At 40.7% G+C, this 25815-nt stretch overlaps 1 protein-coding gene across 4 annotated transcripts in view; it reads right to left on the bottom strand.

Annotated features, from left to right (window-relative positions):
* Positions 1–25815, bottom strand: part of BRINP1 (BMP/retinoic acid inducible neural specific 1) — a 317361-nt gene that overhangs the window by 159481 nt on the left and 132065 nt on the right. For all 4 annotated transcript variants that reach the window (XM_089685522.1, XM_089685519.1, XM_089685521.1 and 1 more), the window contains exons 2-3: positions 23434–23689; positions 19352–19542 (exon numbers count right to left, since the gene is read on the bottom strand). In XM_089685522.1, coding sequence (XP_089541648.1) covers positions 19352–19542; positions 23434–23639 — 397 coding nt within the window. In that variant the 5' untranslated portion in view covers positions 23640–23689. The remainder of the gene's footprint in view (positions 1–19351; positions 19543–23433; positions 23690–25815) is intronic.

The raw sequence follows: 25815 nt of genomic DNA, 5'->3' as shown, positions 1-25815 counted from the left end.
TGTATATATACTAAACAAAAGACCTGTAGGGGTTTTCAAAGCGTCACCTATTTTTTAGATAGAATTCACCTAGAATTTCGGGTAAAAAATTTGGCAATGTGTTACAGGCACGTGCAATTTTAATTCCTAACATGTTGGGTATATTTTATATACAGGGTAATTGAAAAGTAACTCCCCATTTTAAACTATTTATAAATTTTTTATATGAAGTTACTTTTTTCTCAATTCTTTAATGTATGTTCCTTAATCTGACAATTAAATCTGCGATACCATGAATGCCGAAAGGTATCTCGCTATGCTACAAGATGAAATCTGGCCAGTTGTCAATACCTGGGAGAATATTGAAGACTTCATTTTTGTGCAAGATGGCGCTCCTCCACATTTTGCTATTATTGTTCGTGAATGGCTGAATGATCATTTTCCCGGGAGATGGTTGGGTCGACGTGGTCCGCATGAGTGGCCGGCCAGAAGCCCTGATTTAACACCCTGCGACTTTTTTCTTTGGGGTTGGTTGAAGGAACAAGTTTACTCTACGAAACCAAAGACTTTAGAAGAACTTGAAGAGCGACTACGAGAAGTTATTTCTGCCATCCCACAAGAGTTCCTGCGAAGATCAGTTGATGCGATTCCCGAGCGGCTTCAGAAGCTGCAGGCGAATGCTGGTGCACATATCGAATTTTAAATAAAACTCCATGTTATGTGTGTTCTTCTCATATTAATTTTTTGTAAAAATGATTAAAAAATAAATTATAAGATTTTTAAAATAAGGAGTTACTTTTCAATCACCCTGTACATGTGTATGTAGGTATATATATATATATATATATATATATATATATATATATACACACAGTTGCAAGAAAAAGTATGTGAACCCCTTGGGATTACGTGGAGTTTTGCATGAATTGGGCATAAAATGTGCTCTGAACGTCATCTAAGTCACAACAATAGAAGAACACAGTCTGCTGAACATAATACTACACAAACATTAGATGTTGCCATGGTTTAATTGCACATAACATGTAAACATTCACAGTGCAGGGAGGAAAAAGTATGTGAGGCCCTAGCTTAATGACTTCTCCCAGAGCTAATTGGAGCCAGGAGTGAGCCAACCTTGACTCCAATCAGTGTGATGATATTGGATGTGTTGCTGACAGCTGTCCTGCCCTTAAAAAACACACACCTGTTTTGGGTTTACTGGTTTCAAGAAGCACTGTCTGATGTGAACCATGCCTCGCAGAAAAGAGCTCTCAGAAGACCTACGATCAAGAATTGTTAACTTGCATGAAGCTGGAAAGGGTTACAAAAGTATCTCCAAAAGCCTTGATGTTCATGTGTCCACGGTAAGACAGACTGTCTACAAATGGAGAAAGTTTAGCACTGTTGCTACTCTCCCTAGGCGTGGTCGTCCTGTAAAAATGACTGCAAGAGCACAGCGCAGAATGCTGCATGAGGTAAAGAAGAATCCCAGAGTGTCAGCTAAAGACCTACAGAAATCTCTGGCACATGCTAACATTTTTGTTGACACATCTACAATAAGGAAAACATTAACCACTTGAGCCCCAGAGGATTTACCCCCCTTAATGACCAGGCCTTTTTTTGCTGTTTGGCGCTGCACTAATTCAAATGATAATTGCGCGGTCATGCAATGCTGTACCCAAACAAAATTTACGTCCTTTTCTTCACACAAATAGAGCTTTCTTTTGGTGGTATTTGATCACCTGTGCGCTTTTTATTTTCTGCACTATAAACAAAAAAAACACGAAAATTTTGAAAAAAACCAATATTTTCTACTTTCAGCTATAAAAAATATATTGTAAACTCAAAGTTAGTCATAAATTTAAGCCAAAATGTATTCTGCTCCATGTTTTTGGTAAAAGAAATCCCAATAAGTGTATATTGATTGCTTTGTGTGAACGTTATAGCGTCTACAAACTATGGTATAGATACTGTAATTTATGCCTTTTTTTGCTATACAGCGCTGCACTAATTCAAATGATAAGTGCGACTCACGGGAAAAAGAGCGCCTGGCTGTCAGGGACTGCTTGAACCGCTACAAAAAATTTACCGACAAGTGCTAACAGATATCAGGCCTGATTCTGTGAACACTGTGGTTTTGTGTAATATGTATCAAGTGACAGTTATCTACTGACACTGCACTTGCTGGGGGAGAAGGGGGGGGCGTAGGGGCTAAACGCAGGTGCTGGCAGGTGTCGGGGCTGATCCCGCTAACACTGCGTTTTTGGGGATACTAAAGTAATGTGAATGCTGGTATAGCGCTGATCTGATCAAAGATATTGATCCAGTCAGACACTATACAAGCAATGAAGGTTTAGCGTGCAAGTAAGCGTGTTCCTGGCAATCAAGGGGTCAAATGTGATTATTTGTGTACTAGCGGGCAAACTGGTGCTATCTGGGAGGGGCGCTAAAACTATCGGAAGTCACCAGTGACACTAATAAAGTGATCAGTAAAAATCTGTTCACTGTAATCAATGACACTGGTGACAGGGCAGTGAAGGGGTTAACTGGGGGGGGGGCGATCAAGGGGTTAAATGGGATTACTGATGTACTGGCGGGTAAACTGGCTCTATCTGGGAGGGGCGCTAACACTATTGGAAGTCGCCAGCGACACTGATACAGTGATCAGTAAAAATTGGTTCACTGATCAGTGACACTGGTGACAGGGCAGTGAAGGGGTCAACTCAGGGGGGAGGGGGGGGGGCGATCAAGGGGTTAGACGGGATCACTGGTGTATTAGCGGGCAATCTGGCGCTATCTGGGAGGGGCGCTAACACTAACGGAAGTCACCAGCGACACTGATACAGTGATCAGTAAAAATTGGTTCACTGATCAGTGACACTAGTGACAGGGCAGTGAAGGGGTCAACTCGGGGGGGAGGGGGGGCGATCACGGGGTTAGACGGGACTACTGGTGTATTAGCGGGCAATCTGGCGCTATCTGGGAGGGGCGCTAACACTAACGGAAGTCACCAGCGACACTGATACAGTGATCAGTAAAAATTGGTTCACTGATCAGTGACACTGGTGACAGGGCAGTGAAGGGGTCAACTCAGGGGGGGGGGGGCGATCAAGGGGTTAGACGGGACTACTGGTGTATTAGTGGGCAATCTGGCGCTATCTGGGAGGGGCGCTAACACTATCGGAAGTCGCCAGCGACACTGATACAGTGATCAGTAAAAATCGCTTCACTGATCAGTGACACTGGTGACAGGGCAGTTAAGGGGTTAACTGGGGGGGGGGATTAAGGGGTTAAATGGCTTTATTGGTGTACTGGCGGGCAAACTGGCGCTATCTGGGAGGGGCGCTAGCACTATTGGAAGTCGCCAGCGACACTGATACAGTGATCAATAAATATCGCTTCACTGATCAGTGACACTGGTGACAGGGCAGTGAAGGGTTAACTGGGGGGGGGCAATCAGGGGGTTAAATGTGTCCTAGACTGTGTTCTAACTGTCAGTGTGCTGTTTTACTCACGTTTAAATGTCTCTTCTTCTATGTCTGGAACGGAATGTGTCCAGGCAGAGAAGAATGACATCATATCCTGCCCTGTGTAAATATCAACACAGGACAGGATAGGACAGGGACCGATCATCTGATTTCAGCCAGAAATCACTGGCTGAAATCTAATGATTGATCCCTCCTGGATCGAATCGGATCACCCGCGGGTCGGCGGGAGCGCGCGTGCGCGCCCCCTGCCGGCGAAAGTGCCGGGAACGCGGAACCCGTTTTTAAACGTGGTTTTGCGCTCCACTGCCGCCCTGCACATGTATATACACAGTGGCAGGGCGGCAAGCGGTTAAACAAGAATGGAGTACATGGGAGGACACCACGGAGGAAGCCATTGCTGTCCAAAAAGAATATTGCAGCACGTTTGAAGTTTGCAAAAGAGCACCTGGATGTTCCACAGCACTACTGGCAAAATATACTGTGGACAGATGAAACCAAGATTGAGTTGTTTGGGAAGAACACACAACACTATGTGTGGAGAAAAAAAGGCACAGCACACCAACATCAAAACCTCATCCCCACTGTAAAACATGGCGGAGGGAGCATCATGGTTTGGGGCTGCTTTGCTGCCTCAGGGCCTGGACGGATTGTTGTCATTGATGGGAAAATGAATTCCAGAGTTTATCAAGACATTTTGCAGGAAAACGTACGACCATCTGTCCGCCAACTGAAGCTCCGCAGAGGATGGGTGATGCAACAGGACAATGACCCAAAGCATACAAGTAATTCAACAAAACAATGGCTGCAACAGCACAGAATACGCCTTCTGGAGTGGCCCAGTCAGAGTCCTGACCTCAACCCGATTGAAATGCTGTGGCATGACCTTAAGAGAGCGATTCACACCAAACATCCCAAGAATATTGCTACACTGAAACAGTTTTGTGAAGAGGAGTGGTCCAAAATGACTCCAGATCGTTGTGCAGGTCTGATCTGCAACTACAGGAAACGTTTGGTTGAGGTTATTGCTGCCAAAGGAGGGTCAACCAGTTATTAAGTCCAAAGATTCACATACTTTTTCCTCCCTGCGCTGTGAATGTTTACATGTTATGTGCAATTAAACCATGGCAACATCTAATGTTTGTGTAGTATTATGTTCAGCAGACTGTGTTCTTCTATTGTTGTGACTTAGATAACGTTCAGAGCACATTTTATGCCCAATTCATGCAAAACTCCACGTAATCCCAAGGGGTTCACATACTTTTTCTTGCAACTGTGTTTGTATGTATATATATATATATATATATATATATATATATATATATATACACATATATATATATATATATACACATATATATATATATATTTATATTTATTTTTTAAATATATATATATGCAATTTTAATTCTTAATATGTTGGGTATCTATATGCTCGGTGCAACCTCTTCTTTCTATTTTACCAAAAATGTAGCTGATATATTGGGTTTGTGTGCCACAAAATTAACTGTATTTAACGCATGATGTTTGGGGGTTAATTTTCAGGCCTAAAAAATGTTTTTTTTTTAACGTGTGCAAAAAATGTAAAAACGGCTCAGGCAGAAAAAGGGTTAAAGCTTAAATCACATTTTAGTAATTGGGTTTATAAAGTGGAAGCAGAATCGTAGTCCATTGACAGTTGACAACATTGATGTGAACTTTTATGTAGCACGGTATTTTATTTTCTAAAGCACTCCTATCCAAATTTTTTTTTTTTTTTTTTGCATTGCAATTCTAAATATAGTGACCACTTATTATCCCGAGATGTTAGCTCTTAGTGGTAAGTATCACCCCGGTAAGGGGAGAAAGCATTCCTCTGTCAACCCATTAGGGTTCCATTAGAACTTTGCTTTCATTAAGCTTTTTTTCTGATACTATTCGCTGTTTAAAGCCGAGAGAAACAGAACACTTCCATATTCCGAGGTAAAAGGGCCATATGCAATATGTGTCTGACGCACATAGAAATAATAGTAAAAAAAAAAAAACCTTGAGCTAAAAAAACAACCAAAGTGTTTTTCTTATTTGTTTTTCCTTTTAACTGGCTTATATTGTTAGTTTTGAAAAATATATAAAAGAAGAAAAAAAGAGCGACAGCATCCATACACAACATGAAGAATAGGGGATGATGGCACTCCGGGAAAGTCAACTTCAATATGATAGAATTTCCATCAAGAGAAGGAAGACCTCTAATGTGTTTCAAGCAGGTGCCTACAAGGCATTGTTGTGTTTAGCTAGGTAGATGATCTGCCAAGGCTGAGCAGGGGTCAACTGCCAGGATTTCGGTTTCCCGGGCTTTTTTTCTGGGCCTGCCCTCCACCCTTGGATACTCTTTAATAGGGGGAAGGCTTGGTCCAGGAGAGTCCAGAGAGGCAAGGGAAATCAAGAGTTCTGAAGGGGAGTCAGATGATACGCTGCTCCATGTAGTCCCACAAGATACCGGAGTTACAGAGGACCCTAACGGCTATTGGAGAACGCCAGTATTGGGATCTCGCCTTCAAAACGTATGCCTGGGCAGCCACCTCCTAGGCAGTTATGGCCTGGTCTGTGTTGTATTTCTGTTTGTAAAGTTACATGAAAAAGTTTGTTAAACCATTTCTGAGCCAGGTCTAAAGTTACTCTAAAGGGGTGCATGATAGTTTCTGGCGTACGAAAGAACAGGGCCTGTAAAGCACATATGGGGTACAGAAGCAAGGTCACTACGAAGGGTTTACCTGGCAAAGGAATTGGAGGAAGGGAGTAGTTGTCAGGGGTAACCAAAGACTGGTGGAGAGTGAACAGCAGCCTGTCATGAAGCATGGTACCTGGCGTGGCGATGGATCAGGGGTCCGTGATCTGAATCCTTCCCCAGATGATAGTTCCCTACAACTAATGGGACCAAGCCCGCTGTTTGAAGACCCACTGCCTAGTTGTATGGTACAGGAGAGCAGAAGGAGGTTTTTACTGAAATATCGCTTCGCAACCAAGCCAAGCTTTTTGTTTGCTATTACGGTCCCATTGACTTCAATGGGTGAGTCGGACAGGTGGTGCCACTCTTCTTCATATTGTCTCTTCAAAAGCTAGCTGGACATGCACCCGGTAACTGGACGGGCAAGGGTAGACCAACTGGGTGTGGAATTAGTATTGGTGCCCACTCCCTCCTCAAAAGAATAAATATTGGAACTTTTAACAAGGGAAGTCCTGTGTGACTAGATGGCCTTACAATGTTTTTGTTGACTACGTGTTTTTAAACACTCTATTAGACCTCTTCCACATGGGTGGTGGATCACTTTTAGGCAGTGGCTTCTAGGCATTTAGGTGGCAGTCCTGCCACCTCCTGAATGCGTGTGTATTTTTTTCCTATCCAAATGGCAATTGTTTACTGAAATATCGCTTTGCATCCAAGCCAAAATTTTTCTTTGCTATTGCGGTCTCATTGACCTCAATGGGTGAGTTTGACAGGTGGTGCCACTCTTCTTTATATTGTCTCTTCAAAAGCTAGCTGGACATGCACCTGGTGACTTGTCAGGAAAGGGTGGACCGACTGGGCTTGGGAACGCACACTGTTCATATCAGTACTCACTTCCACCTAGTTCCTCCTACGAAGAGTAGATTGAAAATTGAAATCAGGAAAGTCCCGTGTGACTAGATGGGCTTGCAACATTTTTGTTGACCACCTCTTTTTGAACTATCTATTAGACCTCTTTCACTTGGGTGGTGGATCACTTTTGAGATCGGGTAGAACCTCCAAGCATTTGGGAGAAGAACCTGCTGCTTCCTTTATGTGTGTGTTTTTTTTCCATCCAAATGTCAATACTTTACTGAAATATCAATTCGCAACTGAGCCAAGATTTTGGTTAGCGGTTGCCTTTCCATTGACTTCAACAGGTAGGAGGGTGGCCAGGGACAGTAAAAATGTGAATTAGCCACCTGTTTTTGGGGTTTGGGGTGCAGACCATGCACTCTGTATACAGCATACCCCTAAACCCTACATTCTATACATAGCACACCCCTGAACTCTGCACTCTGTACATAGCACACCCCTAAAGCCTACATTCTATACATAGCACACCCCTGAACTCTGCACTCTGTACATAGCACACCCCTAAAGCCTACATTCTATACATAGCATACCCCTGAACTTTGCACTCTGTATATAGTGCACCCTAAACCCTACATTCTATACATAGCACACCTCTGAACTCTGCACCCTGTACATAGTGCACCCCTAAACCCTACATTCTATACATAGCACACCTCTGAACTCTGCAATCTGTACATAGCATACACCTGAACACTGCACTCTGTACGTAACGCACTCCTTAACTCTGTAAGCACTGCACCCCTGAACTTTGTACTGTGTATGCAATGCACTCTTTAACCCTGTACTCTGTATGTAGCGCACCCCAGATACATCCGCCCTTTGAGGGCAACCATACTGCTGATGTGGTCTGCGATGAAATTGAGTTTGACACCCCTGCTCTAACCAAACTCCTAATTCCCAATAATATAAGTGGTGTTGGGTCACATACACTTGAGTCATACAGAGTGTTTCTACCACTTTTTTATATTATTTAGACTCCTGGTGCCCAACCTGTGGCCCTTTGGCACTTTTTGTGTGGCCCTCTAAACACTCATCTGTTTTCCCTATTGCCCTGTTGTAGCATTGATCCCTAGCAGTCTCATGTGTTATGTCCCCAGTCTATATCTTCTGAAGAATGTCCCCCATCTCAGACAACTCCAATACCATGCCCCCAGTCTCCAACATCTCCTATAGCATGTCCTCAGTTTCCAACATCTCCTATAGCATGTGCTCAGTCTCCAAAATCTCCTATAGCATGTCCTCAGTCTCCACCAACTCCTATAGCATGTCCCCAGTCTCCAACATCTCCTATAGCATGTCCCCAGTCTCCAACATCTCCTATAGTATACCCCCAGCTCCAGCATCTCCTATAGCATGTCCTTAGTCTCCAACATCTCCTATAGCATGCCCCCAGCTCCAACATCTCCTATAGCATGTCCTCAGTCTCCAACATCTCCTATAGCATGCCCCCAGTCTCTGATCATCCCTTGCATTATGCTCATAGCTAGGACCATATCCTATTGTGAGTCTGCTGTTTCTAACACTGAATATTATGTGCGGCTCTTTGGAGATGTCGAGGGCCTCACTTAGGCCCCCCTTATCAAGAAAGTTAACCACCGCTGATTTACATAGGTTGAGAGAGCTACACTTAGTTACCCAAGTTGCATATTATGAAACACAAGAGAATTAGGTCACCCAAAGTCTACTGTTCATCTTCACCTACATCCATCTATCTGTAGCACTACCCCCTTAGGGGTTGATGTTGAAATGGGTCCCCCTATAGTCCCGCACAGCTAGTCATTTAGCATTTTCCCACACAAGCTCTAATCCATAGACAGAAAACAGTCCTTGAGCGTTTGTTCTGTTATTTTATTGAGGGGTTAGAACTTGGATAGGGTAAGGGGTGCATAGGATACCCATCGGAATCCGAAATCTGAGGACAACTTCCTGAACTACTCACAGCTTCTTCTTATCTCTGACACAGTCTCCGATGGAGTGCTAGCCAGCAGCTCCAATTATACCAACCCAGACTCTAGATGAACTCCTGTTCACCCAGCAATCTGGAGGCTTTTCCAGATCAGAGGATCTGGCTCCTGTTCCTGTAAATGGCTAACAGTCACTATTAGGGGGGTAGTGTGGTTTCCCATCAGAGTGCTCCTTCCCATATCCGCCCAGGGGGTGCAGGTGTACTCACTCAGATCCTCTCCTGTAGCACTTGTGGGATGGCTGCTGCTACCAGGTCTATCAGCTGAGCTGCTCCTTCCCTTCCATACAGGTGGTCCTCTCTCAGAGGGCCAGTGAGTCCTGAGTTTTCCTCCTTTCCAGCTCTAGGCTCGCAGGCAGGCCCCCATCTCACTAGGCCTTCTGGCAGGCTTCTTCCTCCGACCTCACATCTTCCTGCTCCACACTCCTCTCCCACCACACAACTCTTGCTACTGAGCAGGCTCTTACACTTCTAAGGGAGCCCAGCCCCTTGTCAAGTCTCCTGTTGGGGATTGCCTGAGGTCCCTCAAGAGTGTAGCCAACCACTCCTCAGATCCACCCACTACCTCCAAGGCCCTCCTCAGAAAGCCTCAGAGTAGGGGGAAATTCCAAAGGGGCTGGCCTGCAGAGTCTCTCAGTCCTGACCAGAATTTTGAGCCCTCTGGCCATCTTTCCTGAGCTGCTAATTATTATTATTATTATTATTACTACGAGTTTATATAGCGCCAAAGGGTTTGCTCAGCGCTGTACAGTAGGGGGGACAATACATGGCACAGTACAACAACAACAAAACAACGTACGAGGGGTAAGAGGGCCCTACTCTTACGAGCTTACAATCTAGGAGGGAGGGGGTAAAGGTACAGTAGGAAGTGGCTGAGGGGGATGAAGTGGTGGGAGGAATGAGGGAGGATGGCCGTTAGGTGAGGGTGGGGTAGGCTTCCCTGAAGAGATGGGTTTTGAGGGAGCGCCTGAATGTGAATAGGGAAGGCGACAGTCTGATGGATTGGGGCAGTGAGTTCCAGAGGATGGGGGAGGACCTGGAGAAGTCCTGCAGTCGTGCATGGGAGGAGGAGACCAGGGAGCAGGATAGAAGGAGGTCCTGTGAGGAGCGAAGGGTACGGGTAGGGTGGTACTTGGTGATCAGGTTGGTGAGGTAGTCAGGGGCAGTGTTGTGAACGGCTTTGTAGGTCAGGGTTAGGAGTTTAAATTTGATGCGTTGGGCAATCAGGAGCCAGTGGAGGGAGAGGCAGAAGGGGGTGGCAGAGGTGGAGCGGGTGGTGAGGTGGATGAGTCTGGCAGCTGAGTTCAGGATGGTCTGGAGCGGGGAGAGCCTGCACTTGGGTAGGCCAGTGAGGAGGGAGTTGCAGTAGTCGAGGAGGGAGTTGCAGTAGTCGCTAATCAGCTCCTCTCTAGCCATCAGGGTCTAGCTCCCCCTAGCTAAACTAGGAGGGTGCTACATATCATCTATCTATCTCTACACAGTGAGCATATACTTGAACGTAGGCAGTAGATAATTGGGGCGACCTAAAAATTGATTTTTCAAGGAGGTCCTTTAGTGGCTTTGTCCACCACTGTGTACTGCTTTTGTATTTTTGCTGCCCCGTGATGTTGTAGTCCAGATGCAGGTTTATTCCAGTGTAAAATCAGATTTAACTGGTTTATTGAACTGGAATGAAGTTCAAAAGACAGGAAATTCACTTATATTTGGCCTTGACGAAGGAGGCAAGGGTTAGACCCCAAAACGTGGTGGCTTTGTGTACAGTTCTTACCCGATTTTCACGGTGTGGCACTTCAACTTTAGATTAACTCTTTCTGGTTACAGCCCGAGGTGGCTATGAAAGCCTTACGTAAGCAGACCCCATACATCAACATTTTCCCCACCCAGCAAAATTGGATCATGCTTTTATATGTTTTATTTTGCCTTCCTCCTGGATCAATCATGGGTATAGGGTTCTGTATATGGAAGTTTTAGATGGACTTTATTGTCTTCTTCATACAACTGTTGAGTAGTCATGAGGAAAGTCTTGGGGATCCAGCACTTTCTGCCCGCTCCCTATTATATTTTTGATGGCAGCTAAGGCTGGGGCCAGTTAAAATTGCTCTCAAACTTTCTTTTTGTAATCATCAAGATGTGTTAATTTTGTGATGTTATTTGCTTCTGATGGCTACTGATGATCAGTTCCAACCAGGGGCGGACTGACCATTTGGAAACTCGGGCACTGCCCGAGGGCCCGGGGTCAGTAGGGGGCCCCATGAGATGCCCCTGGTACCTTTTTCATAGGCTTTTTTGAGTTTGGGCAAGGACACAGGGGCCCCATGATCCCCTATTGCCCGGGGGCCCCATGAGTTGTCAGTCCGCCCCTGGTTCCAACGTATCAGCTGGGTCCAGTATTGTGAGTCTGATCCAGTGGGGTTATGGGAGTGAATTAAAAGATATTTGGAGTCTTAAAACGTCTAGAAAGTTTTTGACCCACAGCTAAAGAATGCCATGAGAAGTGGAGCTTACCTGGCTGGATAGGAAAAGGAATTCAAGAGAACCTTCGCTGTTCGCCTGCTGTTTTTAAAAGTGAGAGCAGGGACTGGACAAGGGGTGGGCTGGAGGGAAAGTCGCCCAGGGTACATCGGTAGGGGGACACCTGCTCACTCTGCTCTGACAGCCACTGCTGTCACACTGTGCCCCAACGTGCCCACTCTTCACCCCATCTGACCACAGCTCATACAAAAAACATACTCGGCACGGTCAAACACCATTAACTTACTAGAAAACAAGCAATTGAGCATGCAACAATGGCAACCATGGGCAGCTGGAACAAGAGTGCAGAGAATGGACACACGGTGGTACACCAATTCTTCAGCATGACTGTTGGAGAAATACTGTATCGATCTCGAAAGTACTATTGCCCTTAAAATAGATCTCCAGACAAAACACCCTGTTGGAGAGATTTTCCCCCACTTCCTGTTCCTGTGACACAACAGGAAGTAAAGAGAGATCCTCAATATCTTGTCTCCATAAAGACATGGTTTGATGAGTATGGTGTGGAGGAACCCGAATTGACTGCACAGAGCCCTGACCTCAGCCTACTGGTCTCCTTTCGGATGAATTGAAAAGAGTCAGGTCTTCTCCTCCAACATCTCCATAAAGACATGGTTTGATGAGTAGGGTGTGGAGGAACTCGAACTGACTACACAGAGCCCTGACCTCAACCTACTGGTCCCCTTTGGGATAAATTGGAAAAAGTCAGGTCTTCTCATCGAACATCTTCATAAAGACATGGTTTGATGAGTAGGGTATGGAGGAACTCGAATTGACTGCACAGAGCCCTGACCACAACCCTACTGGTCCCCTTTGGGATGAATTGGAAAGAATCAGGACTTCTCCTCCAATGTCACCATAAAGGCATGGTTTGATGAGTAGGGTGTGGAGGAACTCGAATTGACAGTGCAGAGCCCAGACCTTAGCCCTACTGAACACCTATGGGATAAATTGGAATGCCAATTGCGAGTCAGGTCTTCTCATCCAACATCAGTACCAGGCAATGCAAATGCTCTTTTTGGCAGCTTTTGATTTTGGTGTGGACTAACTCATGTGGAACTCAAGTAGCCTACACAGAACCCTGACCTCAACCCTACTGATCCCCTTTAGGATGAATTGGAAAGAGTCAGGTCTTCTCCTCCAACATTTCCATAAAGACATGGTTTGATGAGTATATTGTGGAGGAACTCGAATTGACTGCACAGAGCCCGGACCTCAGCCCTACTGGTCCCCTTTAGGATGAAATAGAAAGAGTCAGGTATTTTCATCCAACATCTTCATAAAGACATGGTTTGATGAGTATGGTGTGGAGGAACTCGAATTGACTGCACAGAGCCCTGACCTCAACCCTGGATAAATATTCTACGAATGAAGGGCACCAATCGGGGGGCCATAGCCATGATGCCCTTGTTTATAGTATGTCCTTAGTCTTTCAGGTTAAATGACATCCAGTTGAGCATCATTCCACCCGGAAGTCTAAGGACATCTTGTGGCTGATGGGCGTACTATGTGGGGGGATGCTTTGGATTGAAGGTACATATTGCAACCTGAGCTTCTTCTATAACTGGCTGGAGGCCTTTTTTTATTTATTTTTTTAATTGCCTAGAGTTGGGCTTTAAATAATGTTCATATGCTACCAGTATTCATTTTTTTCACATAACTTCAAGGAATTGAATTCTAATTGGTTGTTTGAGGAATTTCACAATCAGGACATGGTAATGGATCCTTTCCTTGCCTTATAGGAAACACTATCATTTGTTTTTATTGTCTTGGTTCTAATTTACACAACATCAACAATAATTTGCAAACTGGAAAGTATCGGGAAAATGATCCCTGAAAATGTATACACAGATCATGTAATGATGGCAATCAGCACTCTAAGAGTTGGAACGCTCACATGCCTGCTTTCAAAAAAACAGGCTTTGCTTATATAAATTGCAATATTTAATTAACAATAATTATCTTAAGGAAGGAGGCTGATGATACTTGAAGATTAACCAAATTAGCAGCAATGCAACTGTAAAACTTGTCTGCAAATCCACATTAATGTAAAAAAAAAAAATACAAATAAGACTTCTGTTAAAGCAGAGATAGCCTGTATGTTGTACTTTCCTTCAGTTGCAACATGACTGCTGGTCTTGGTTTAGGATATAGGAAGTCAGTATCTGGTGATTATTTGCAAACAGTTCTTGTGATGCAGTAGTATCAAAAATATTAAAACTCAATAAAATACAAGTTTCAATTCAATAAAATAATTAATAAAATATATATATATATATATATATATATATATATATATATATAAAAGAAATAGTCCTTATAATGCAGTAGTATTGAGGATATTAAAATTCAATCAAATACAAGTTTCAACTCAATAAAATAATTAAAAAATATAAAAGAAACAGTTCTTATGATGCAGTAGTATCGAAAATATTAAAACTCAATCAAATACAAGTTTTAACTCAATAAAATAATAATAAAATATATATATAAAAGAAATAGTCCTTATAATGCAGTAGTATCGAAAATATTAAAACTCAATCAAATACAAGTTTCAACTTTCATAAAATAATACAAAAAAAATAAAATATAAAAGAAATAGTTCTTATGATATCGGAGAAGAGTATGGAAAATTATTAGATTCAATAAATAAAATTCCAATAAAATAAACATTTAAACTCAATGGGAAAAAAATTAGTAGTGATGGTCATCTCCATCTAGAGGAAAACGTGCACATTTTATCCCACCAGTGCATGCGGCCAAGAAACCTCCAGAAACCTGAAAGGGGCCCCCAAGGTTTCAACTGGCTAGGGGCCTCCATAGAGTTTAATCTGGCACTGGTTATGGCACCCCATATGGAAGAAAAATATATTTAAAAAATATTCTTCACAAATATATTGACATAGATTTGAAAGGCTACAATTTTGGCCGTGTTCAATATATTTAAAAATAAATATATATATATATATATATATATATATATATATATATCATGTTGAAATGTGTTTTTATTACAAAATATATAAATATATATTTATTTATTAAAAATACATTTCAAATATACAGTTAATCTACATTTTTGGAATGCATTTACAGATATATGTAAAAATATGTTAAAAAATTATCTATATTTAAAATATATTCTTCAGATATATTTTGTAATAAAAACGCATTTCAACATACAGTGTATATATTTATTATTTATTTATTTCAGGTACTTATATAGCGCCGTCAATTTACGAAGCTTTTTACATACATATATTCACATCAGTCCCTAACCCTCAAGGGGCGTACAATCTAAAGTCCCTAACTAACATCCATACATACACATACTAGGGACAATTTAGACAGGAGCCAATTAACCTACCAGCATGTCTTTGGACGGTGGGAGGAAACCGGAGCACCCGGAGGAAACCCACGCAGGCACAGGGAGAACATGCAAACTCCAGGCAGGTGGTGCCGTGGTTGGGATTCGAACCAACAACCCGAGTACTGCCAGGCGGATGTGCTAACCATTTAGCCACTGTGCTGCCCCTTCTTCCCAAATATATTGACATATATTTGAAATACTTCAATTTTGGCCATATTCAATATATTTCAATAAATATTTCCAGCCATTTTTGAGCATTCTCTGACCTGGAGCTGCAGGATCACATGACCCGTCAGAGCGAACTAAGAAGAGGTAAGTACACAGGTCTTTTTTATACAGGTTAGGCTTAGATAGAAGGAGGGGGGAGGGAACATTTTAAAGGATACCCCATGGAAGAGAAATATATTTTCAATATATTTAGAAAAAATTATACATGCGATATATATTTACAGTATATATGTACTGTATGTTGAAATGCATTTTTTTTATATATATATATATATATATATATATATACTGTATGTCTTTAAAAACACATTTGATCTACATTTTTGGAATGTCTTTACAGATCTATGTAAAAATATGTTAAAATTACTTTTTTATATGTTGTTTTAAAAAATATTTTTCATTTATCTTGTAATATATAAAAAACGCATTTCAACATACAGGTGAAACTCAAAAAATTTGAATATTATTATTATTACATCGAGTTTATATAGCGCCAAAGGGTTTGCTCAGCGCTGTACAATAGAGGGGGACAATACATGAAACATTACAGCAACTACAAACAGCACAAGAGGGGTTAGAGGGCCCTACTCTTTCGAGCTTACAATCTAGGAGGGAGGGGGTAGTGGTACAGGAGGAAATGGCTGTGGGGGATGGAGTGGTAGGAGGAATGAAGGAGAACGGCTGTTAGGTGAGGGTGGGGTAGGCTTCCCTGAAGAGGTGGATATTGATATTGATATTAAGAGGTGGAATATTGTGCAAAAGTTCATTTATTTCAGTGCAGCAACTTAAAAGGTGAAACTAATATATGAGACTCATTACATGCAAAGCAAGATAGTTCAAGCCGTGATTTGTCATCGATGTGATGATTATGGCTTGTTCGATCTAATGTCTCTCATCTTTCTCTTGGCAATGCCCCATAGATTCTCTATGGGGTTCAGGTCAGGCGAGTTTGCTGGCCAATCAAGCACAGTAATCCCACGGTCATTGAACCAGGTTTTGGTGCTTTTGGCAGTGTGGGAGGTGCCAAGTCCTGCTGGAAAATGAAGTCAGCATCCCCATAAAGCTCGTCTGCGGAAGGAAGCATGAAGTGCTCCAAAATCTCCTGGTAGATGGCTGCATTGACCTTGGACTTAATGAAGCACAGTGGACCAACACCAGCAGATGACATGGCTCCCCAAATCAACACGGACTTGTGGAAACTTCACACTGGACTTCAAGCATCTTGCACTGTGTGCCTCTCCATTCTTCCTCCATACTCGGGGTCCTTGGGCCTCTCCATTTTTCCTCCATACGCTGGGTCCTTGTGTCTCTCCATTCTCCCTCCATACTCGGGGTCCTTGGGCCTCTCCATTCCTCCTCCATACTCGGGGTCCTTGTGCCTCTCCATTCTTCCTCCATACTCGGGGTCCTTGGGCCTCTCCATTCTTCCTCCATACTCGGGGTCCTTGTGCCCCTCCATTCTTCCTCCATACTCGGGGTCCTTGGGCCTCTCCATTCTTCCTCCATACTCGGGGTCCTTGGGCCTCTCCATTCTTCCTCCATACTCGGGGTCCTTGGGCCTCTCCATTCTTCCTCCATACTCGGGGTCCTTGGGCCTCTCCATTCTTCCTCCATACTCGGGGTCCTTGGGCCTCTCCATTCTTCCTCCATACTCGGGGTCCTTGGGCCTCTCCATTCTTCCTCCATACTCGGGGTCCTTGGTTTCCAAATGAGATGCAAAAGTTGCTCTCATCAGAAAAGAGGACTTTGGACCACTGAGCAACAGACCAGGTCTGTTTTTCTTTAGCCCGGGTAAGACGCTTCTGCTGTTGTTTGTTGTTCACAAGAGGAATACGACATTTGAAGCCCATGCCCAGGATCCGTCTGTGTGTGTGGTGGCTCTTGATGCACTGACTCCAGCCTCAGTCCACTCCTTGTGAAAGTCCCCAACACTTTTGAATGGCCTTTTCCTGACAATCCTCTCCAGGCTGCGGTCATCCCTGCTGCTTGTGCACCTTTTTCTTCCACACTTTTCCCTTCCACATAACTTTCTATTAATGTGCTTTGATACAGCACTTTGGGAACATCCAAATTCTTTTGCAATTACCTTTTGAGGCTTTCCCTCCTTATGGAGGGTGTCAATGATGGTGTCAGGTCAGCAGTCTTTCCCATGATTGTGATTCCTACTGAACCAGACTGAGACCATTTAAAGGCTCAGGAACCCTTTGCAGGTGTTATGGCTTAATTATCTGATTAGAGTGGGACACTTTGAGCCGAGAATATTCCACCTTTTCACTATATTCTCATTTTCTGAGATTGTGGATTTGGGGTTTTCATGAGCTGTAAGCCATATAATCATCACAATGATGACAAATCACGGCTTGAACTATCTTGCTTTGCATGTAATGAGTCTATCGCATATATTAGTTTCACCTTTTAAGTTGCATTACTGAAATAAATGAACTTTTGCACAATATTCTAATTTTTCGAGTTTCACACGTGTGTGTGTGTGTGTGTGTATATATATATATATATATAGATAGATAGATATATAGATATATATACTGTATGTTGAAATGCGTTTTTTATATATTACAAGATAAATGAAAAATATTTTTTAAAATACATTTTCAAATGTACTGTATGTCTTTAAAAATACATTTAATCTACATTTTTGGAATGCATATACAAATATATGTCAAAATTACTTATTACGTTAAAAAAAAGTCTGAAGAATATATGTAAAAAATATTTAAAAGTATTGTTCATCTATTTTGTAAATATAAAAAATGCATTTCAACATACAGTATGTATATGTGTGTGTGTGTGTGTATATATATATATATATATATATATATATATATATATATATATATATATATATAGTAAGCTCCAAGGATCAGGGCCCTCCTATCCCTCTTGTATTGAACTGTATTGTTGCTGTATTGTCTCCCGTTATATTGTAAAGTGCTGAGCAAACTGTTGGCGCTATAAATCCTGTATAATAATAATATATATACTGTGTCTTTAAAAATAAATTTAATCTACATTTTTGGAATGCACTTACAAATATATGTAAAAATATATGTTAAAATTACTTTTTCATATGTTAAAAAAAATCGGAAGAATATATTTTAAAAAAAAAGATTTTCACATATTTTGTAATATATAAAAAACGCATTTCGACATGCAGTATATATATATATTCTTCCCAAATATATTGACATATTTAAAATACAATTTTGGCCGTATTATATATATATATATATATATATATATATATATATATATATATATATATATATATATATAGACACACACATATATATTTATATATATATATATATATATATATATATATATATATATATATATATATATATATATATATATATATATATATATATATTGAATATTGTAGTGTTTCAAATATATGTCAATATATTTGGGAAGAATAATTTTAAAATATACTTCAAATATATTTTTCTTCCATGTGGGATTAGCCAAACAAGTTTACCATAAAGGCCATATAATAAATTTTAAAAATATTCTTCCCAAATATATTGACATAAATTTGAAATACTCCAATTTTGGCCATATTCAATATATTAAAAAAAATATATATATATATATACTGTATATTGAAATGCGTTTTTATTACAAAATACATGAAAAATATTTTTAATAATAAATTTTCAAATATACTGTATGTTTTTAAAAATACATCTAATCTACATATTTACAAATATATGTAAAAATATATGTTAAAATTACTTTTTTATATATTAAAAAAAATCTGTGGAATATATTTAAAAAAATATATATTTTTAAAAATATTTTTTTTATACTTTGTAATATTAAAAAAAATGCATTTCAACATGTAGTATATATATATATGTATGTATTGAAATATATTTTTAAATATATTGAATACAGCCAAAATTGTAGTATTTCAAATATATGTCAATATATTTGGGAAGAATATTTTTAAAATATATTTAAGTTATATTTTTCTTCCATGTGGGAGATGACTCACTAGATTCATATTCTGGTAGCTTCATCAGAACTCTTGAAGCACCAATATACCGGATTTGACTTAAATGTAACCTTGCCATTTCTGCACATAAACACTCCTACAGCGAGGTAGTAAATTATTTATAATAGTCAATTCGTCAGACTATGAGTTTGCGCCTTACCCCCCAGAGTAGCGGAGACCACCAAGTGGGTGCCGTATTTCTTGATGATGGTGTCGATTATCTGATGAGTGCTTGGCCTCCTTCCTAGAAGCCGCAAACTCTTCTGAAATTCAGGCATCAAGGGCAAGATACTTTTCTGAGGCTCCTTACGATCCACCGCTATGTTCCTCACCTTCCAGCGGGCAAATTCCCTTTGAAATAAATATTGGAAAGCAGTATTAGAAACTAGTGTCTTTTCCTGCGTTATTTCTGGACTTTTCATTGTTTGTTTGTTTTTTTTATTTACATATTTTATTTTTATAATGAAAATAAAAATAACTGAGAAAGACAAAACAAAAAAGAATGTGGTTAACAGAAAAAAAAACAGGAAACAAAAAAAGAAAAAACTTTTGATTTCTTGGTTTTTTTTTTCTGTTAACCGCATTCTTTTTTTGTTTTGTTTTTTTACTCAATTATTTTTATTTTCATTTTATTTTTTTTTAGTACATTCCAAAAAAAAAGCTTAATGCATGGACTTTTTAGGTGCCCCAAAAAGTAACACACAAAACATTTTTGTTTTTTTATTTACTACTTAGGGGCTGGGGGGTTTGCGCTGTTTCCCTTTGTTCATAAAAAAATCATTAACATTTGCCACCAAATGAATGCCCAGTTTGTCTTGGACAAAACTGCCATTAGCGATTTGTGTCGTTTCCTATACAGAAACATGTGAACTGCAACGGATACCTTGTGTTATTTATGGACTTTTCATTGGTTTTTTTTTTATATTTTATTTATCTTTTTATTTTTGTAGTTATTTTTTTCTGTTAACCACATTCTTTTTTTGTTTTGTTTTTTCTCAATTATTTTTATTTTCACTTTATTTTTTAGAACATTCCAAAAAAAAAAAAGCTCAATGCGTGGACTTTTTTAGGTGCCCCAAAAAGCAACACACAAAACATTTTTGGTTAAAATAACAGGGAGAATACCTACCAAATTACACTTTACTTGTACAAAAAATGTTTCCCTTTGTTCATAAAAAAAAAATCAGAAGATATTCATTAACATTTGCTATCAAATGAAGGCCCAGTTTGTCTTGGACAAAACTATAATATAATATAATAATAAATCTATAATTATTATAATATAAATATAAAACTATAATTATTATAATATATATATATATATATATATACACAACTATAATTATTATAATATAAATATAAAACTATAAATAGTGTAATATAATTATAAATCTATAATTATTATAATATAGTTTTATATATATATTATAATAATTATAGTTTTATATTTATATTATAATAATTATAGTTTTATATTTATAAATATTATAATATAATTATAAATATATAATTATAATATAAATATAAAACTATAAGTATTATAATATAATTATAAATATATAATTATTATATTATAAATATAAAACTATAATTATTATATTATAAATAACAAGCAAGTAATTGCAAAGATATGTACAGATGCCCAGCACAGCAGAGCACAATTGTACTACTGGTTAACTCCTTCCCTACCAGTGTCATTAGTGCAGTGACATAGTAGTATATAGTATTATCACTGTATTAGCGTCACTGGTGATGTTAGTTTCAGTTAGTGTCAGATTGCCCGCTGCACTACCACAGTCCCATTATAAGTCACTGATCACCACCATTAGTAGTATAAAAAAAAATCCAGTATATATCCCATGCAAACCAATCAATATACACTTAATGGGATTTTGTTTTGTTTTGTTTTTTACCAAAAGACATGCAGAATACATTTTGGCCTAAATTTAAGAAGAAATAAATTTTTTTTATTATTATTCTTATTATTGAATATGTTTTATAACCAGATTTTTTTTCCCAAAAAAAATTCTCGTGTATTTTTTTAATTTATATAATACATGAAAAAAACCCAGTGATGATCAAATACCACCAAAAGAAAGCTCTATTTGTGTAAAAACAATGGCAAAAATTTAATTTGGGCACAGGGTTGTACGTTTTGCATATTGTTCTGGAATTAGGGTGCTCCATTGGTGTGGTTAACTTATTGTGCTGATTAACCCCTTTAAGTCCGGACGCTTTCACCCCCTTCCAGTCCAGACGCTTCCCCCCCCTTCCAGTCCGGACACTTTCACCCCCCTTCCAGTCCGGACGCTTTCACCCCCTTCCAGTCCGGACGCTTTCACCCCCTTCCAGTCTGGACACTTTCACCCCCTTCCAGTCCAGACGCTTCCCCCCCTTCCAGTCCGGACGCTTTCACCCCCCTTCCAGTCCGGACGCTTTCACCCCCTTCCAGTCCGGACGCTTTCACCCCCTTCCAGTCCGGACGCTTTCACCCCCTTCCAGTCCGGACGCTTTCACCCCCTTCCAGTCCGGACGCTTTCACCCCCTTCCAGTCCGGACGCTTTCACCCCCCTTCCAGTACGGACGCTTTCACCCCCTTCCAGTCTGGACACTTTCACCCCCCTTCCAGTCTGGACACTTTCACCCCCTTCCTGTCCGGACACTTTCACCCCCTTCCAGTCCAAACACTTTCACCCCCTTCCAGTCCAAACACTTTCACCCCATTCCAGTCCAGACGCTTTCACCCCCTTCCAGTCCGGACACTTTCACCCCCCTTCCAGTCCGGACACTTTCACCCCCCTTCCAGTCCGGACACTTTCACCTCCTTCCTGTCCAGGCCAATTTTCAGCTTTCAGCGCTATCACACTTTGACAATTGCGCGGTCATGCAACACTGTACCCGTATGAATATTTTAGCATTTTTTTTTTAGACAGATAAAACTTTATTTTGGTGGTATTTATTCACCGCTGGGATTTTTTTTTTTTGCTATATAAATGAAAAAGTACAAACATTTTGATAAAGTGTTTTTCTGATAAAATTTTGTAAATAATCTATCCTCATAAATCTAAGACAAAATGTATTCAGTTCTCTTTTTAGTAAAAGAAAAAACCCAAATTGGTTTATAACCAAAATCTATAATTTTTCAAAAAAAAATATTTTTTTTTATATTACTATTTGTTTTTTTACATACCTTCACCATAGCACCATAGTGACACTGTACTACTTGTGGGGGGTGATGAAGATTTTTTTTTTTTTACACTGATTGTTTTTACGACCATAAAGGCTGTAATAGCAATCATTTCTCCTTCTCTCTGGCTGCATTCCTGCAGTCATTGAGAAATACTGTGAGAGCTGTGATCGGTCACACTTGCCACATGGTACAAGGCTGTTGTGAATAGCCCTGTACCATGTGACCTCTGTGATTATTCACAGATTTCACACGTAGTAAGCAATGATGTCAGAAGTGACATCTTGCTTACTATTCTGCATGTGATCACTGATTGGCCAATCTCTCTCACACAGAGGTCCCGTACAAGGATCGGTGTTCCTCCGGACACCGCGGGCTCCGGATCGTGGTGCTGCACGATCCAAGGGAGCACGCATGGGCAGGGAAGCGGGAGGACGTTTATAAACGGCCACCCGCTCCTGCACTGCTCCAGTCCGGCCATTTATATACATAGGCCGAACAGGAAGTGGTTAAAGTAGATGGAACTATAGGCAAAACCTTTTTTATTTTCATTTTGGATACAGTAAGGGTGGATCATAACCCCTGTCAGTGTTTTTTTCTTTTTACCATCTGTGTCCCCATTGGGGAGATTTACCTTCACTTCCTGTCCCGTAGCCAAAACCAGAAGTGAGAAGAAATCCCTGCAAATAAGGGAATCCATTGGGGACTCCTCAGATCACCAGAACTAGTGTCCCCTTTAGAAAATGTACTTTTCTGGGGACAACTCAAAATTTGGGAACACCATTCTAAAGAGAGAATGAAAAAAGGCCACAAGGTAGAGAGCCAAGTCGTGTGAAATGTCAAATCCACATATTCAGCCTCTCCTCTGATCGTAGAGTTCTTCGTACAGAGAAAAAGCTGTAGGACGTTGCGAACTCTAACTGCTACATGCATTTTATGAATGGGCTGTAAAATGCCGGAGTGATACTACGAGACCCGATTTCCGCTACAAAGAGCCCCATGGGCCATTATATCAACGGAACACATATTAAAGGGAGGATCGAAAAAGTTTCAACCTGTAAATCTTGTATCTAGTTGAGTAGCCCTGCCGATGCCTCTCCACAAAGGACAGGTAACTCCTGGAACGATGAAATGGTCCTCGATCAGAGATAATCCAGTCGAACTCTTTGGAGACATGTTCCTGGGATTGGAATGATTTCTGAACTGTGATCTGCTCCCAAATAAACAGGAAGGAGAGCAACTTGAATAGACGCCAGCTCATGCTTCTCCCTCTGCTTCTCCCCTCTCATTATTGCTCCATTTTTTGGAGTCCTGTAGAAGAAAGACAAAAGGAGATGGTTGTTAAAAAAAAAGTCTTCAAAATGGTTACATAAGAAGCATGATATTTGTTTTTGTTTTTTGGGGGTTTTTTTTATATATTTTAATTACTTTGGAACAAAGGATTCCCAGAGCACTATAGGATCACTGAAGTGATAGCGCAGCAGAAGTAGCTCCCTTTCAGACATAGCTATCTCTGAAATTTGGGCCTTCTGCTAACCACGGGTCGCAGGGAAGAAAATCACTTGATTCCCCTGTCAATTTTGATGGGGGAATTCCTCCCACGGAGCCATTGTGTTCTCCCAATGGGGGGGGGTGTCATCCTCACCCGGGCTATAATAGCCGCCAGCAATAATCACATGTACACTCTGACAGGCTGGTTGTACCCATGTTGATTGATCAACCAGCTTGGGTACATGCAGCCTACCCAGACATGGTGCCAAATCACGGCCGGTCTCTGCTGAACTTATGGCTAGCTTTGCTTAGACTTTTTCACTCAGGGTTCTGTGGAGTGCCATAGTTTCTCCACATGTTATTGAGGGTTGTCCTAAGCAGTGAACAGTGGAAAATTGATGTCCTACCTACACTGACCACCAGTATAAGGGAGCTTTTCTGCCACTTACCCAATGTAAGGAGGCTTCTTTACCAACTACCCAATATAAAATGGCTTTTCCACCAACTGCCCAATGTAAGGAGGCTTCTCCACCAGCTAATCAATGTATGGAGTCTTCTCCAACAATTACCAAACGTGAAATGGTTTTTCCACCAACTGTTCAATGTAAGCAGGCTTCTCCACCAGCTCATCAATGTAGGGAGTCTACTCCACCAAATACCGAACGTGAAATAGTTTTTCCATCAACTACCCAATGTAAGGAGGCTTCTCCACCAGCTAATCAACGTAGGGAGTCTTCTCCACCAACTACCGAGCGTGAAATGGTTTTTCCACCAACTACCCAATGTAAGGAGGCTTCTTCACCAGTTAATCAATGTAGGGAGTCTTCTCCACCAACTACCGAACGTGAAATGGTTTTTCCACCAACTAGCCAATGTATGGAGACATCTTCACCAACTACCCAATGTAGGGAGGCTTCTCCACCAACTACTGAAAGTGAAATGGTTTTTCCACCAAATATTCAATGTACAAGGGCTTTTCCACCAAGCATTCAATGTAAGGGGGCTTCTACGCAGCCTACTACTGACTGCAAATGTAAGAGGTCACAGATACATTGACCAACAATGTAAGGGGGCACTACACTGACCTAAGTAAGAAGGCCATTTTCTACTGATCACCAGTATAAGGAGAAATTCTCTACTGGCTACCAATGTAAGGGGACACTTTTCCACTGACCATTAATGTAAAGGGGCACTTCACTGACCACTAAGGTAAGAGGCACATCTTCACTGACCTCCAATGTAAGGGAACACTTCTCTCCTGACCACCAATGTAAAGGGGCACTTCTTCATTCCCACATTCTTTATTCTTGTATTTATTAATATAATGTATCTTTGAATTGCCTTCAATGTTAAGGGGGCACTACTCAGCTGAACATGTATGTAGAGTGCACATCTTCACTGACCACCAACGTAAAGGGGGCATTTCTCCACTGACCACCTATATAAAGGGAGTACGTCACCACTGATCACCAAAGCCAAGGGATACTTTTCCACTTACCACCAATATCAAGAGAACGCTTCACCACTGACCACCGATGGAAGGGGACACTTTCCTCCCACTGATCGCAAATATAAGGAGGCACTTCTCCACTGAGCACTAAAGTAATAAAGTAATAGGCACTTCTCCATTGACCATCAGTATAAAGGGACACTTCTCCAATGACCACCAATGTAAGGGAACACTTCACTAATCACCAATGTAAGGGGACACTTCTCCAATGACCACCAATGTAAGGGAACACTTCACTAATCACCAATGTAAGGGGGCACTTCACTAATCACCAACGTAAGGGGGCACTTCACTAATCACCAACGTAAGGGGACATTTCACTAATCACCAACGTAAGGGACCATTTCACTAATCACCAACGTAAGGGACCATTTCACTAATCACCAACGTAAGGGGACACTTCACTAATCACCAACGTAAGGGGACACTTCACTAA

Source organism: Staurois parvus, unplaced genomic scaffold (genome assembly GCF_062004578.1).
Source record: "Staurois parvus isolate SC_StPar_1 unplaced genomic scaffold, SC_StPar_1.0 ptg000377l, whole genome shotgun sequence".
In the NCBI taxonomy this organism is placed as follows: Eukaryota; Metazoa; Chordata; class Amphibia; order Anura; family Ranidae; genus Staurois; species Staurois parvus.
Note: the sequence above shows the minus strand (reverse complement) of the source record. Positions and strands in the feature narration are given on the sequence as shown.